General features: G+C 52.3%; 1 protein-coding gene across 1 annotated transcript in view; it reads left to right on the forward strand.

Annotated features, from left to right (window-relative positions):
* Dap (death associated protein) overlaps positions 1-14,788 on the forward strand; it is a 35,105-nt gene extending 20,317 nt beyond the window's left edge. Inside the window, exons 3-4 of the mRNA XM_090332129.1 lie at positions 13,744-13,786; positions 14,485-14,788. Coding sequence (XP_090188255.1) covers positions 13,744-13,786; positions 14,485-14,598 — 157 coding nt within the window. The 3' untranslated portion in view covers positions 14,599-14,788. The remainder of the gene's footprint in view (positions 1-13,743; positions 13,787-14,484) is intronic.
* Positions 14,789-15,415: the final 627 nt, after the last annotated feature.

Consider the following 15,415-nt stretch of genomic DNA (forward strand, 5'->3'; position numbering starts at 1 on the left):
CTCTGTGATACTGGTGCCACGCTCTGGGAATAAAGATGTAGGGCTGTCCTTTGGATGGTTAATTGTCCCCCCCCACCCCTGCCTATTTCATAAGTCCCCTGAATTCTATTTCTAACCCTCTGAGTTAAGAACTCTTACGCTGTACTTCCTAGGTCTATGTCATAACAAACCATATATGTCCAAACTTACATATCATGTCTGCTCTCCATTCCCTGTCACATTAGACAGCTTTTCAGAAGGTTTACCCATGGTTGTGTGTCTTCTGTGGAAGGAACCCAGGGCTTCGTTTAAGAGTCTGTGTCACAAGTCTGCATCGCTGCTCCCTTTTTATTTTCAGGCTGAAGATAAATAAATACACATGCACACTGATGGAATGTCATTCCCCTTGAATGAACATACCCTCTGATATTTAGCCCCCAGAGCCTCGTCCCTTCCAGATTCCTCCAGCATGCACCATGGCTGCCTCTGTATTTGTGTATCAGGAAGCAAGCCCCACAGTCAGGCTGATGCAGGTTGCCATCTCCTTCCTCAGATCACAGCCTCCTGAGTGATTATAATCTCGTCTTCCAGCACTGCCCACTCTATTGGATTAGAGCCCACTCTGGAGAGCCCCTTTGCTGAGGTTCTGGGAGCCGGAACTTGAACGTGGAGATGGGGTTAGGAGCATGCTTCTCAGCCCCGGAGACACCCTCACTTTCACGGCTTGTTGCCTGCCTCAGGTCTTCACTGTGCTGCCTGCTGGCCTGTATCCCCAGACTGTCACCTCTCTGAGGAAGGGCTGTGCGCCATAGTGCATTTCCCCTGCCAGTCCTGGAACAGTCATGAAGACCGGTTCCCATGGCCCTAACCAGGAAGAGAGGACCTAGACCAGACCTGGAGGGCGGGGCAGTAGATCATACCAAGTGACCGTGATGCACGGAGTTCTGAGGGGTTAAGAATTAGAACGGCGGACGCCCTAACTCTTGAGTGTAAGCCCAGAAAGTCCCACGAGCACCATCGTTTCCCTAGGGACCTCTAGTTGGGCCTCTTTCCCAGCCCCACCCACAGAGCTCTTGGCATGAGGTAAAACTCTAATAGAGATAAAAGCTCCAGACCAAGGGGAAGACCCTCTGCCCGCAGAAGCCACCCAGTACCCATGGCCATGCTGAGACAGCATCTGGTGCCCCAGTCACTTGCAGTGTGGGAACATTCCACACCCCTTCCTCCCCCACCAGCCTGACATCCCCCCATCTCAGGCCTGGAGGTGTGCGCCCTGTGGCAGGATTGCTTTCTTGTTTGACAATTCCAGGTCTTTCTAGAGCTTAAATCCAACGTTCACTCAGGTTTAGTTAAAGCCCTGAGTGTTACTTTTTAGCTACATTACATTTTCCCCTCTGCCCCCTTCCCCTTTACAGTACACTCAGGGGAATCTCATTTCAACCAATTCTCCACGCAGATGCTGTCCGACTCCCCCCTCAGTGCAGTCCTGCTTCCGCTCAGGCTTGCTTGCTACCTATTCGGCACTGAATGCCTGCAGACCGCTTCTCCTTGGCCCCACCTTGTCCGTCAACACAAGCACACACCCACACGCACACATACATGCACACATACACACACACCATAGATGAATGTTTTTACCCCCCAGAATTCTCTGAACATGTGATCAAGCATCTTGAAGTTCTAGCAGAAAGCCACAGCCCCGCTGTCAGCCCCATTTCCTAGCAGGTGCTCTGCCAGGCTCTTCTGGCTCAGGAGTTCCTAGGGAGACTGCTCATGGCTCGCCTTCCTTCCCCTGCAGTCCCTCGGGCGGTCACACGGATGGGAGCCCTTGAGCTCATCTGGGCATTGGCTGCCTTCACATTCTCCATCCCAGGAGCTGGCAGAGAGCAGCACTGTGAGGACCAGGAGGCAAAAATGCCACCATCTCTCCCCTTCTCAGCACCACTGGCCTCATTCTTGTTCCCCAGTTGGGCCTCAGCTTCTCTGTCAAGGGCCCCATTCCTGTGACTGTGGAACTCTGTGGACTCTCCTTTAAGCCATGATGTGCAGATACGGTGTGTTTAGTCACCCTCATAGAACCTTCACTGTGTTCCAGCCCCAGGGTGGGCACAGGGCAGCTGTGGGTGCAGCCCCAGGAGCAGTGGGTATGAGCCTCACAGTCCCCTGTGAGCTTCAGGGCTGAGACAGGTTGAACCATGTGCCTACAGCTGGACCTCTGGCAGCTGGCACATGGCCCAGCCTGAGTTGTCAGCCTGGCCCAGGCCTCTTCCCTGGAGCTCCCCACTAGCTCCTGGCTGCTTCCAGTCACCCTCAGAAGCCAGGGCCCATTCCTCAGCCAGGGGCCTTCTCCAGCCACGCGCCCTACACCTTACACTCGGCCTGTCTCATCCGTCAGTGTATCCTTCCTCCCTGTGCTCACCTTCCAGGCTCCTGACCCCACCCACAGCCCAAGTCGCCAACGTCCCAGGCAGGAGAGCAGGGACGCACTCACTGGGGCCACACCCCTCTGCAGAGCCTCAGTTTCCCGGCTGGGGAGGCCTTATCTATAGGAGTTTTTGGCAGAGCCAGGGCTCAACTCCAGAGTCTGCAGGGCTGGATGGTTGGGAGGTGGGGGAGTCAGGGGAATTGAAAAGCTTTCCTCGGCTTTGTTGTGGTTACAGTTGATGGTGGAGAAGCTCTTTGAATAGCCAAGGCTGGACCTGTAACTCAAGATCCTCTCCCTCTGCCCTCTGGTGTTGACTGTGGCTGTACAGCACCACACCTGGGCTCTCTCTTGCCTTAGTGCGGGGTGGTGGTTCTGAAGGTGGTACTCGTGATTCTGTGTAGAAATGAGGAAGCTGACGGGAAATGGCAAGCCAGTCAAAAGTTGAATCTCAAGGTGAAAATCTTCTGCCTTCATTGATTCCTCTGGAGCTCTTTCTGAATGGGCCTACAAGGTAGCTAGAATTATTAGAACTGGACTGAGCATGAGATTCCTTCAGTGCCTGACTTCCAGTAGAAGTAAACCTCAGTGTCTTCTTAGACAGTCCTCACTTCAGGGACCTCTGATGCACAGAAACATGGGAAGTACCAGAACCCTCAGCAAGCAGACAGAAGATCCATATCCTTACCATATCCTCGAAAGCCAGGAACTTCTCAAGCCACTCTGGTTCCCGGAAGAACAGGAATGATGGACAGGCATTTCATAACAAGAGTCTCAACACAAAACTGCCCCCAGAAAAACATTGACTTTCTTGTTTGTTTTTATGCTGGTACTGGGACTTGAACTCAGGGTCTGGGCTCTTTTTGCTTGAGCAAGGCTTGAGTTCCACCACTTGAACCATAGCTCCACTTAATAATGACTTTTTTTTTTCTTTGTCGGTCATGGGCTTTAACTCTGGGCATTGCTGTCTCTGAGCTCTTCAGCTCAAGGCTAGTGCTCTATCCTTTGAGCCACAGTGCCACTTCTGGTTTTCTGGTGGTTCATTGGAGATAAGAGTCTCAGGGACTTGAGTGCCGGGATTCTCAGATCTCAGCCTCCAGGGTAGCTAGGATTACAGGCATGAGCCACTGCACCTGGCTAATGATGACTTTCTTATTGGAACAAGGCCCCTACCCCATCCAGAAATGATGTCCGGGCTACACCTTGGACTGGGACAATGGAATCATTGCCCCCACCTCTCCTTCCCTGCCTCAGTTCCTCTTCTGTTTAAACCTGAGATGTGTCTAGTGGAGGATGCCCTCTGCTCTCCCACATGCAGCCTGCGCATGAATAAGTCTTTCCTTGACCTTCATCTTAAAAGAATGCAAGACAAAAGCCGGTGAGCCTGGTACAGCCCAGTCCTTGCTCTGCCCTTCGAGGGTGGTGGCCAACACAGGACGGATGTGGGTCCTTCAGCCTCTTTTACCTGAGTCGCACATTCACCAATACAGGGAGCAGGGGCATGCGTGCTGCATCTTTCAAAGCCAGCTTCCTGGCAGGCCAGTGTACAAGGCACCCTGTGACGGTGTCCTGTGCACGGGGCTCAAGCCATCACACCAGCAGCCTGCTCAGAGAAACCCACCCACTGTCTTCAACCTAATGTTTTCCACACCCATCATCTCCAGCCCTGGCAGTGTGATGGCTCTGAGCATGCCCGGCAGCGAGGCGGGTAGAAAGACCTTCTTCACCCTTTCCAGCATCGATGGTCGGCCTATTCATCAGGGGCAGGGTGTTGGTTTGGTGGCAAGACGCTATGGCAGGACAGCTGTGCATCCCCAGAACTGGGATTCTGACACCTTCCGACTCAGGTCCTTCCTCTGGGCTGTGTAGGAATGTGTGGTGCATTCCAAACAGCGAAGACGACAGCAGTGTAAGAATAGAACCCCACCAGCTTGTGTGAGTTGTGTGAATGGCCAACGGATCCACTTTCTAACCAAAAATCCAGATTTCACCTCACATGGTGCCTCAGACCCGATGAGCAGAGCAGGAACCCGCAGGCTTGTCTGTGTGGGGCAGGATGGGTGCACACAGCCATTCCTGTGAACGTGTCAGTTGCATTGGGCACAGATTTTTATTTGTAGGGTATTTGGATTTCTTCCCCAAACCTTGTTTTCTGAAGGAGTTTAATATTTTCCCTGACATTTCGGTTGGCTATGGCTCTTTACCCAGTGAACACAAATTAAGTTAGTGAAAGGTTTTGGGGTTGTAGATGTCATTCCTGAACTAAGCCCATCCCCTCTGCCTGTGTCTGCTTGCAGGCTTTGAGAACATGTTATGGACCTGTGTTTTGAGACTTTGTGTAGTCACTTTTTCCACTGCTATGGGAAATCTCTTAAGAAAAACAACATATGGGGAGGAATTATTGATTTTGGCTCCTGGTTCTGGAGGTTTCAGCCCACGGTCCTTGGCTGTGTTGATTCTGGCTCCACTGTCATGGAGCCATCTGAGAGGGGGCCTGGGACAAGGTATAACTCCCCAGTGATCTGCATCCTTCAGTCAGCCTGCTGCGCTCTGCCCCCCCCCCAAGAGTGCCCTCTGCTGGGGGCCCAGCCTGGCCTGTTGGGGACGTCTGCCATCCAGAGCCTACCCAGGGCCTTGACTGCACACACCGAGTGTCACCCAAGACTCACATTTGCTGTGAAAAACAGGCATTTGGCCCACTTTGTGATATGTTCCTAGAACAGCCCTGCTTTCTGCACTACTCAGGGATGTGAAGTGGGTTTAGTGAGTGGATATCGGCTGCTACTGCTGCTGCTTCTCCTCCTCCTTCTGTTCTGTGGCTTGAACTCAGGGCCTGGGTATTGTCCTTGAGCTTCTTTTGCTCGTAGCTAGTGCTCTACGTACCACTTGAGCCATAGCTCCACTTCCAGATTTTTGGTGGATAATAAAGGTCAGATCTCAGCTTCCTGAGTAGCTAAGATGACAGGTACGAGCTGCTGATGCATTTTTAAGCAGTAAAGTAAGATCAAGCAGAAATTGTAGAATGCATACCATACTATAAAAGCCAAAATTATTTAAGAGGGAGGGAGAGAGGGAGGGAGGGAGGGAGAGAGAGAGAGGGAGGGAGGGAGGGAGGGAGGGAGGGAGGGAGGGAGAATGTCTGTCTGTACTGAGCTTCTTAATCCCCATGGAAGAGGTCAGTGCTGTGTGTTCACATACATGCATGTGTGTGTGAGCGTACACACACACACAGAAGGAAGATCCAGGGACCCAGGGTGGGCACAGCAAGGCTGTCCAAGGGTCAGATGGCCTTGTTAGTGCCCTATCCTGTCAGCCCACCTCAGCCTTCTCGGTCAGACCAGAAAAGGTTGAGATGAACTGACAGTGGGGAAGGAATTCCCTGATCTCACTTTTCATCCTGCCTTGCCAAGCACTTAACTTAATTGACGGCATCCAGTGTCACTCAGTATAAATGTGCAGCGCTCACCGTAGCTTCTCGCTGTGATCCAGCAGAGTAACATGATGCATGGGCCACCCTGTGCTCTCCTGCTCTCTCAGCGGTAGAGCAGTGGCACTGAAATGGGCAGGACCCGGTGAGGAGAAAGTGCCACAGTCACCAAGGCAGGTGAATAAAAAGTGAGCAAGAAGCTGGGTGCCAGTGGTTCACACCTGTAATCCTAGCTATTCAGGAGGCTGAGATCTGAGCATCCCGGTTCAAAACCAGCCTAAGCACAAAAGCCTATGAGACTCTCATCTCCAATTAACCACTAGAAAATCAGAAGTGGCGCTATGGCTCAAGGGGTAGGGCAGTAGCCTTGAACTAAAGGGCTTAGGGACGGCACCCAGGCCCAGAGTTCAAACCCCATGACCAACTTAAAAAAAAAAAAGTAAGAAGGAGGTCTCCACATTAAAACTCACACAGCAGAGAAAAACAAACAAACAAAACAAAAAACACTGATGTAAGGCAATTTACAGCCCTTACTAACCCTCCTTCATGTAGTAACACGGTGCCTTTATCAAACTTAAAACTTCCAGTTAGGCACTAGTGGCTCACACCTGTAATCCTAGCTATTCAGGAGGCTGCGCTCTGAGGATCACAGTTCAAAGCCAGCCAGGCAGGAAAGTCCATGAGACTCTTATCCCCAGTTAACCATCTAAAAGCCAGAAGTGGAGCTGGGCTCAAGTGGCAGAGCACCAAATAGTCTTGAGCAAAAGCTTGTACAGGGACAGCGCTCAGGCCCTGAATCAAAGCCCCAGAACCAGCATCAATGCAAATGCAATTTTTTTTTGAAAATTTCCAGATTCTAGAAGCCCCAGGGGTTCCAGGTAGAACCTTCCAAGGTTCAAAGCTGAGATGAAGGTGAATGCTATTCTGCCTCCCTTCCCGCCTGCCCCTCCTGCAGCCAGACTGGCTGAAGAGTAAAGTCTGTCCCTGAGTTCAGCAAAAGCTAGTATACGCTGTGAGGGTGCATGCTGCAGTTCCCCACTCCCCTGTCCCCAGTCCTTATACACACAGGACCCAGAGAGGCCCTGCATTGGCCACACCCAGACCGCCATGTAGAGGCAGCAGGCACAGGCCCCAGGGAACTGGTACCACCAAGCCTGCTGTAGCTTATGAGCCCAAAGAACCTTGTTACCCATCCATTATGAATTATTGAACTACCTGGCATATTTATAGCAACTTCTCAAGAGTTTAATAATTTATTTGCCCCCGATGGGTCCTTTGGTTTATTTCTTTTAATTGGTAGGGCAAAGAGTCTTTTTAGAGCTTACTTCATGGGCCACACCCTCAAAATGATACTTCCAGAATCCTAATATAGAATCCCACAAACCAGCAGTGGAGTCGAGAGCCCTGTGGTATGCAGTAAACAGCCACCTGGACTTTAGACACCAGCCAATCTCACTTTCAGCCCTGAGCCTTTAGCAACCTACACTTAGATTTGGCTTATTATAAGGCAACTCTTTAGGGAACCCAAGAAAGACCTATATTGTTTGTGAGAAGAACATTTCCTTCTGTGCCCACAAAACATTCGGGTGGGCGTGGCCTGCCACATGGCTCATTCCTGTTGTTCATGTTCAGAGACAAATGGGCTTCAGCCAAGTAACCACTCCCTCACACACACGCAGGCACCTGCGATTGGGCAGCGGCATAAGTGAGAAGGGAACCGCAGAATTAACACCCGAGTTCCTCAGAGTTTGAGACTCTGACTACAGAGTCAAAGCAGGCCATGGTCCCGGACGTGGTAAGGACGGCAGCTGCAGGTCTGTTTCTTGAGGACATGCGTGGGCTTATGGCTCCTTTGGCACTGGGTTGGGGAGCTTGTCCTGGGGGACATCGCACAGCCCCATGAGCTACCTCTGAGCTGCATCTCATTTCGTTACTTGCCATTTCTGAGCCGTTCTAGACTTTTTTAAGAGAAATCCAGCCCTTGCTGACCACCAGCAGGAGAGGAGGCCAGTCTTTTCGTGCTAGATCTGTTTGCTCAGTCTCTTGAAGGTGGTCTGTAATAAGGCTCAGACCCCATCTCTATTCCTTCCTGTCCTCAGTGAGCCATCCAGGCCTCTTCAGTGACAAAGATTCAGCTCTGCTTCCATCACCGACTCCCTGCAGAAGGTCTTAGCCTGAGCCCCCTCTTCAAGGGCAGAAAAAGTCCACAGGCTTCCAGGACCTACCAAAAAAGTAGAAGGAAGAGATCATTTGCTTGGAAATGCCAGAATCCTGTCCCAGTGGAACCAGCTTAGCCAGGTTGTTAAGTAACGACAAAAATCAGTCCACAGATCTCCAATCACTCACACAGACTTCGCGGCTTCCCGTGCACAGGGACGGCGGAGGTGTTCAGATTCCTAGAAACTGAGCAGCCAAGAGCCAAATGAACAATGACCCTGCTTAACCTTCCCCCTGGCCACTAGGCTCAAGTTGTGCTGACAGCATGTGCTGAGCAGCTCTGTGCACCTGGCAGAACACCAGGCATGCAAGCAAGTCCCCTGCTAGGCTTAGTGGTGACGGGACTCCTGCATCCCACGGTGTACGTGGGAGGTTTTCACAGCAGCGCAGCCTGGGAGACCCAGGTTCTGCCTCCCCTGGGGTCAAGGAAAGCAGTGGAAAGATAACATGGAGTCCAGCCTTTAAGGTTGGCATTTAGCAGCTGGCTCCTGCTATGAGGCAGGCAGAGGGAATGCTAGGGTTTCTCCACAAAGAAGGGAGGGTGCGAAGGAAGGAGGGAGGGAGGGAGGAAGGAAGTCTGGAGTGAGCCCCAGAAACGCTGAGGATATTTCTAGAACTGTGGGCCAGTGTAGAATGGCCAGACATGTTCAGTCTGCCACATCTTCAGGACTGAATGATGGCACAGTTATGTCAACTGTCCTGCCAAGCCTGGGTGACCTGAAGCATGGTTCTCTTTCCCTACATAAAGTATCTCTGCCCTCTGCTGGTGGCTTTGGGGACAGCAGGCGACCAGAGCCCTTTCCCTTTTTTTTAATTTCTCTGTTTGAAACAGAAAGGATAGATGACAAAATATCATGCCATCTGCCATTGCAATCATTTCTGAAAACCACAGTGCAGAGAATGTTTGTACATAGGTCCCAACAACCATTTAAGGGCTCCCTCAGCCCTGTTATTGAGCCATAAAGATGCCGATGTTTTCTTTATATTCAAACTGCTACCTTATTGAGGCAAATGCTGTGGAAAAGCAACCAATGGCTTCTTGAGCCCTGAAAAGAACTCCGGGTTCACTTGTGCACGTCATGTGTGATGGAACTCTGTCTTTCTGTGTGCAGAGCAAGTCCTCCCGGTCTTTACCATCCACTGGGGAACAAGTCATATAGCTGCATATGGTTTTTACCTAGGCATTTTGTTGGTGCATCTCATTTAAATGAGAAATCTGCCCTCATAGAAAACAAACACTTTAGCCTTGGCTGTGCACTCGTGCACCCCAGGCACACCACATGGCTTTCTTCCTGGGGTCCTCGAGATTCAACCCTCTGGATTTCATGGTTGTGCAGACAGTACAGGCACAGGAGACTTCCCTGTGCCTGCACCTCACGTGCCCTGTGCTGAGTGAATGGAACTCGTGGATGGTACAGGCTGTGCACACCCCCGGGCTCTAGTGCTGTAAGGGTGGGAGAGGATGGGAATCACACTGCTCTTCCCAGAAGCACTGGACCAGTTGATGCCAGCTATAAAACCACATCTCAGGGCAGAGGCCATGTGTCCTGTGCAGCAGGAACTTGGCTCCAGAATGTGTTCTCTCTGGCCCAGAGTCCCACGGGAGGCACTGCCACTGCTCTGACTCACCTTCATTCAGGCTCACCTGACGGTCTAGGGGACCTACAGAAGGGGCCCCCAGCCTGGCTCATCCTGGTGACCTCCCTGGCCCGACTTCTTGGGTCCTGAGAGGGATGGTGGCGCCATCTGCTGGGCCTGTCTTCAGCGCCTGAAGGTGGGGCGGCCTGGCTGGCAGGCAGGCTCTGAAGAATGACCTCACAGAGAAATGGCTGGTGTCCTGGAGGCAGCCGCTCCCCTCTGCTGACCAGCCGTGCTAATTACTGCTTTGGTGCCCAGAAAATTAATAGCTCCAATAAATTAAGACCAGGCCAGAAAGATATTTCAAGAACTGAAAATGGGCAGGGAAGGATTTGTTTTCCCTCTGTTTACTAGGAAATGGTTTTGAAAACATTCCAGGTGGGGATATATTTTTCAGTAGATTCCATGAGCAGCTGAAATGGGGTTTGAGAATCTGCTTCCAGATTGCCACAGGGGCAGTGTGCCCCGCCTCCCCACCAGCTATCTGCTGTACCCAATATGAAGCCAATTAAAGCAGGCCCCTCCCTCAACTGTGCTCTGGCACAGACTGGATGTCTTCCACGCTGCTCACGGTGGGCAGCTGCATGCACACAGAGCTCGGGGGCTCCTGGGGTCTGCACACATACTCACTCCTCCCAGCACCCCAGGGGCAGCCGCTGTTCCAGTTTGCTCTGCCTGTATCCTGTGTGGGTGTGATTTCCGCAGCCTGGCGACGGGAATCCATTATTCCTTACCTGCTAATGGCATCACACCAGCCATAGAGAAAGCTCCACCGCTGGGGCTACCTTTGGCTCTGCCTCTTCTTTTGACCAGGAATACAGATACCTCTGAGAAGACCCCCTCTTCCCCCCTCCTTCTCATGGAGCCTTTCCTGGTGGTGCCATTGAGCCTGGCCTGTGTCCTGGGCTGCAATGGACAGTGGGTCGAGGAGCTGGTGGCTCCTCCCACTGTAACCAGAACCAGGGCCCAACTGCATCTCCTCACTGTCCTGGGCCCTTGGGTCACTCCTGCCCTCAGGTCTCCAGTGGGCCAGGAAACAGAACTATAGAGCTGCCGCAACAAAATCAAGCATGTCGGTCAGATAGAGATCCCTCTTCCAGGCCAGTGCACAGGTGTTGTGACATGTGTTTCAATGGGAGATTTCTCCAGTGACTTTGGACACAGTTCTGTCCTGAGCACCCGGTGTAACTGCCTGGAATCTCCAGGTCATGAGTTTGCATGGAGTTCAAGATGGCCATGCGGGGGAGGCTGGGGCAGGAATCATGTCATAGCTGGCATTGCCAGCTTCATCACTGCATTTGTGGAGAGCTTGCTGTGGGCTAGGCAGTCTGTCTGTGTGTCTGTGTGTCCATGAACACACCCATATAGTCACCTCGTGAAGGAGATACTTGCTAACCTATTTTTTAGATGAGAAATCGAGACTTGGAAATGTCAGGCACCAGCCTAGCTGAAGATCATTGGCAGTCGGGATTCGAACACTGGACTGGGACAGCACTGGTCTCTCTAATCCCTGGTAGCTGCCCCGCCTTTCCCCCTGCCCTCCTGCTTGGACCTGAATGGGTGGTTCAGGCCTTCACCTCACTGTTCCTGTTGAGGTGCTGGGAGTTGATTACTGACCAGGAGCCGAGCCCCAAAGTTCTCTCCATGTGCCCAGCCCCAGGGACTCGTTCTCAGCCTCTCCAGCCCAGTGTTTCCTCCATCCAGTAGAAATAACACCTCCTCAGTAGGCAAGTAGAAGAAGTCAGTCAGTCAGTCAGACAGCTACTGTTGAAATAACTTGACTATGACATTCTGTCTGGTTGAAGAAGAACCTCTAGGATTACACTGAGAGCTTAAAGTTCTGTATCTAAATCATATACCGAAGACAGAGTTTAAAACATGAGGCCACAGAGCAGGCGCTTAGACTCATGGCCACTGTCACGGGCCCTCGACAAGCTTTGTTCCAAGACTCCCAGCACTGCTGTACCGCCTTCAGGCAGAGGCTCTGTCTATAAAATGGCAACACCAGTGCCTTCCTCACTGGTGGAGAAGGTTACATGGAATAATTCTTAAATAACTCGGTGCCCCACCCATCGTAGGTGATCAGTAAATACCATCTTACATCATTCCCCTCCTCGAGAGAAAACAGACGTTGAATTTCGTTTGGAAGCATTTGCGGGAAATGGCTGGGCATCTTGAACTTAAGTCAGACCTCTAACAGGGAGTGTGATTCTGCTGAGCAGAACTCTCCAGGAAAGCCTAGGCTCTGCTGAGACCTTCCGTGGTTCTGCACTGCTCATGTCTGAGGGGCGGCCATGCCAAGTGCAAGAGGCCCGAATGCCTCTGGCTGTCCCTGGTCCCTTGGAATGCTCGTCCCCAGAGTGGCAGGAGCAGCAAGCACACGGGCAGTGGGGTCAGCTCAGCACGAGGTCCTGCCCTGACCTCTTAAGGCAAGAACGTGACCAGAAATGTCACATTGTAACCAGGAGCACGGGCATGGCGTCCCAGACACGGGCTGGTAAGGACAGGTAGGAGTCCCGGAGCACAGAAAAGATGTGGTGTGCGGGACACAGAGTTAGAGAAGATGTTGGAATCTAGATCTGGAATGGCCACGGTGGAGTTCATGGAGGGCTTCAGGCTCAGTGGCATCTGAGCATGCCCGTCTGTGTGGGGATTCCAGGAAATCAATGCCAGGGGGCACAGCCCTCCTCACGTGGGGCTGTGGTGGCCAGCGATCTCTAGGAGGGGTGCCATGTCAGCTGCTGTGCCCCCAGTGCGGCCAGACAGGTAGGAAGTGAGCGTCTAGTCTACACGGCTTGCATTTGTTGACCACATAGAAGAGTGGTTCTAAGGACCAGCAAGGCGTGATGATGCTGGAGGGCAGGGGGGCCAGTCCAGGCTGTCTCTGCCCCCAGGAGGATTTCCACAGACCCCATAATTCCTCAGCGGTGCTCTCACCTCACGGAGAACCTGGAGAATGGGGTCGTGTGCCTGGTGCCGTGGAGGATTTCAAATGCGGATTTTTTTTTTTAAGGCAAAGCAGTGTATTCACTCTTTCCCAGGCTTTCTCATTTGTGAATTTTTGTTTAGCTTCTACTTCAGAGAACTCGGAAAGTATTTTAGATATAAATGTAACCAACAGTCACTCACAGGTTGAAGAAAGATCTTGTTAACCGAAAGTGGCAAAAACAGGAACTTGAAGCCAAGCTCAGGCTAGCTGCTTGTGTGGGCACAGAGGAGAAGCTAGAAGCAGACCTTCCTGCAGGCTTTATGGAGTGGCTTTTAGTTTGAATGAGTCAGAATTTCCAGTGGGGACAATAAAAACATTCTGAAAGCAGATAATGCCTTGATAGGGTAGCTGAACCTCACACCACTGATGGCACATTGAAAGATGGCCAAAGTAGCTAATGTCCTGCAAGCTGAGTGCAGCACAGCAGACCCTTGGTGGCATGGCTGACCGGTCTGTCCAGACACCCCACTCTGGGCCTGAAGACTGCACAGGAGGCACAGTTCTCTGAGGGATTTGCTTTGTCGTTTGGCTTTTGTTCTATGCTGGGACCTGGGCTTACCTCAGAACCTGGCACTCTCCTTCAGTTTTCTTGCTAAGGAATGGCGTTCTACCACTTGAGCCATGCCTCCCAGTTCAGCAGTTTGCTGGTGAATTGGAGACGGAGTCCTCCAAACTTCTCTTGTGCCCAGGCTGGCTTTGAACCGCAGTCCTGAAGGTCTCAGGTGGTGTGAGCTGCCGACATCTGGCTGTTTCGATGTTTTTCAATGCCTCACCTCACACGTGCGGGGTGCACGGGAATTTCTCTTTCTGTGCCCCGCTGTCTGCCAACCAAGCACAAGTATCAGACAGTGATGCAGGACAGTCTGGGGGACTCTCAGGGGGCGGAGCAGAACCCATCACGTGGTCACTGCGACTGGTGACAGAGGAAGACTTTGGTCTGCTCACCAGTCCCTCATCTCTTCCTCGTTGCTGAAAGGTTCGTTGTGCACCCAGAACACAAATTGCCCACATTGCCGCCATCCCTCTATGGAGAATGATGTTACTAAATCCACTCTCTCCCTTGTCTTCCAGCCCCCCTAAGCCGACCGTGTTCATCTCTGGTGTTATTGCCCGGGTAAGTGCCTGGATGCCCATTGCATTTGCCCCAGTGGGAGGCAGGCCCTGCCCGTGTGGTAGCCAGTCCTATGGCCCAAGTGATAAGGCCTTAAGCATTCAAGCTCAGGGACAGTGCCCACGTGCTGAGTTTAAGGCCCAGGGCTGTGAGCCAAGAAGGAAGGAAGGGAGGGAGGGAAGGAAGGAAAGAAGGAAATGTGACATGTGAAAATTAAGTGCAGTCGAAATTTGGTGTCTCTGAGTAGTTTAGGAGTCACAGCCACACCCATTCATGTATGGCCCCTCCCTGCCCATGGAGCTCTGGCCTCTCAGGACTCTCAGGTCCTGTGAGATGACAGCTAGAACCTTCCCTGGATGTGACCCAGCAGGTCCAGTCAGCTGCTCCTGTGCCTTTCCTGCCCACACCCTCGGCTCACAGTTGTGGTGGGAAATGCCAACAGGAGACTGAGTTCAGGCCCGTGTTGTCCCGGTTTGACCACAACACAGGTCGTGCAAGGCCCATTCAGTGCAGAGGGAGTTTCAGTGTCTCAGAGCATGGGAGCCTTTTCTGAAGGCCTGGGTGGAGGGGGGCAGGAGGACAGGTTTCTCCATGGGACCCGATGCGGGCTCCATCACCGACTAATCCACCCCCCCACCCCTGCCCCGCAGGAGGCTGGAACCCATTTACTAATCAGTCTGTATTTCCCTGGCTCCTGACAGGGCGACAAGGACTTTCCCCCAGCGGCTGCCCAAGTGGCTCACCAGAAACCCCACGCCTCCATGGACAAGCATTCCTCCCCCAGGACCCAAAACATCCAGCAGCCTCGCAAGTGACTCCCCACGTGAACCCCACGCCCTCCACCCCATGCCCTCCAGGCCACACCCTAGCCCCCACCCAGCCCCAGTAAGCTCCCCCACAAACCCAAGTGGCCTACAAAATTCTGCATGGTGGGAAAACCGAGGACAAAGCTCCTTCCATGCTCTTAAATTACCACAGTCAAAACAAAATACAGCTCAAAGCACAGACTTGGCAGGAGTCCCTGCTGGGTGTAGTTGAGGGGTCACTGTCTCTGGTGGGGGGGGGGGACATTCCTCAAAAGTGCCCAGGGACAGGGAGTCTTCGCTGTGGCTTTAACTCTGTGTGGGCATTCAAATGACGTCCCTGCCTCTCCCTAAAAGCAAAAGGGTACAAACTTGATGAGGTGAGGGCAAGAACAATCATTCCATGCTTGTTAGTAGGAGGAAAAGACTTAACCACTGTGTTAGAGTAAGAAATGAGGCTCCTCCATGGCAGCAGGTTTCAGGTGAGGAAAGCTTTCAAAGGCACAGCCAGCCACCCTGCATTTCCCTCTCCTGGTGCCAAGGAACTACAGAGTGGGGTGACCCAGCAGGCAGCCTGAAATCGCTTTCACTCTAGGAGTCATTGTGCAGAAACCTCAGGAAGCCTGCTCCAGTGCAGGGATGGAGGGGGGCTGTGTACTCACAAAAGAGCTGCTTTGCCACTTAGGTGTCCAGGGAGAGAAGCCAGAGGAGAAAAGCAAGTTGTGGGACACAAACAAGAGAGCTGAGTGTATGAAAAGATGGCCACGAACCCTCTTCGTCATGCTAGGGACCTGAAACCCATAGTTCCATCGAGAGAGAATGCAGCCAC

Source organism: Megascapheus bottae, chromosome 4 (assembly GCF_031878675.1).
Source record: "Megascapheus bottae isolate mThoBot1 chromosome 4, mThoBot2.hap1, whole genome shotgun sequence".
Taxonomy (NCBI): domain Eukaryota; kingdom Metazoa; phylum Chordata; class Mammalia; order Rodentia; family Geomyidae; genus Megascapheus; species Megascapheus bottae.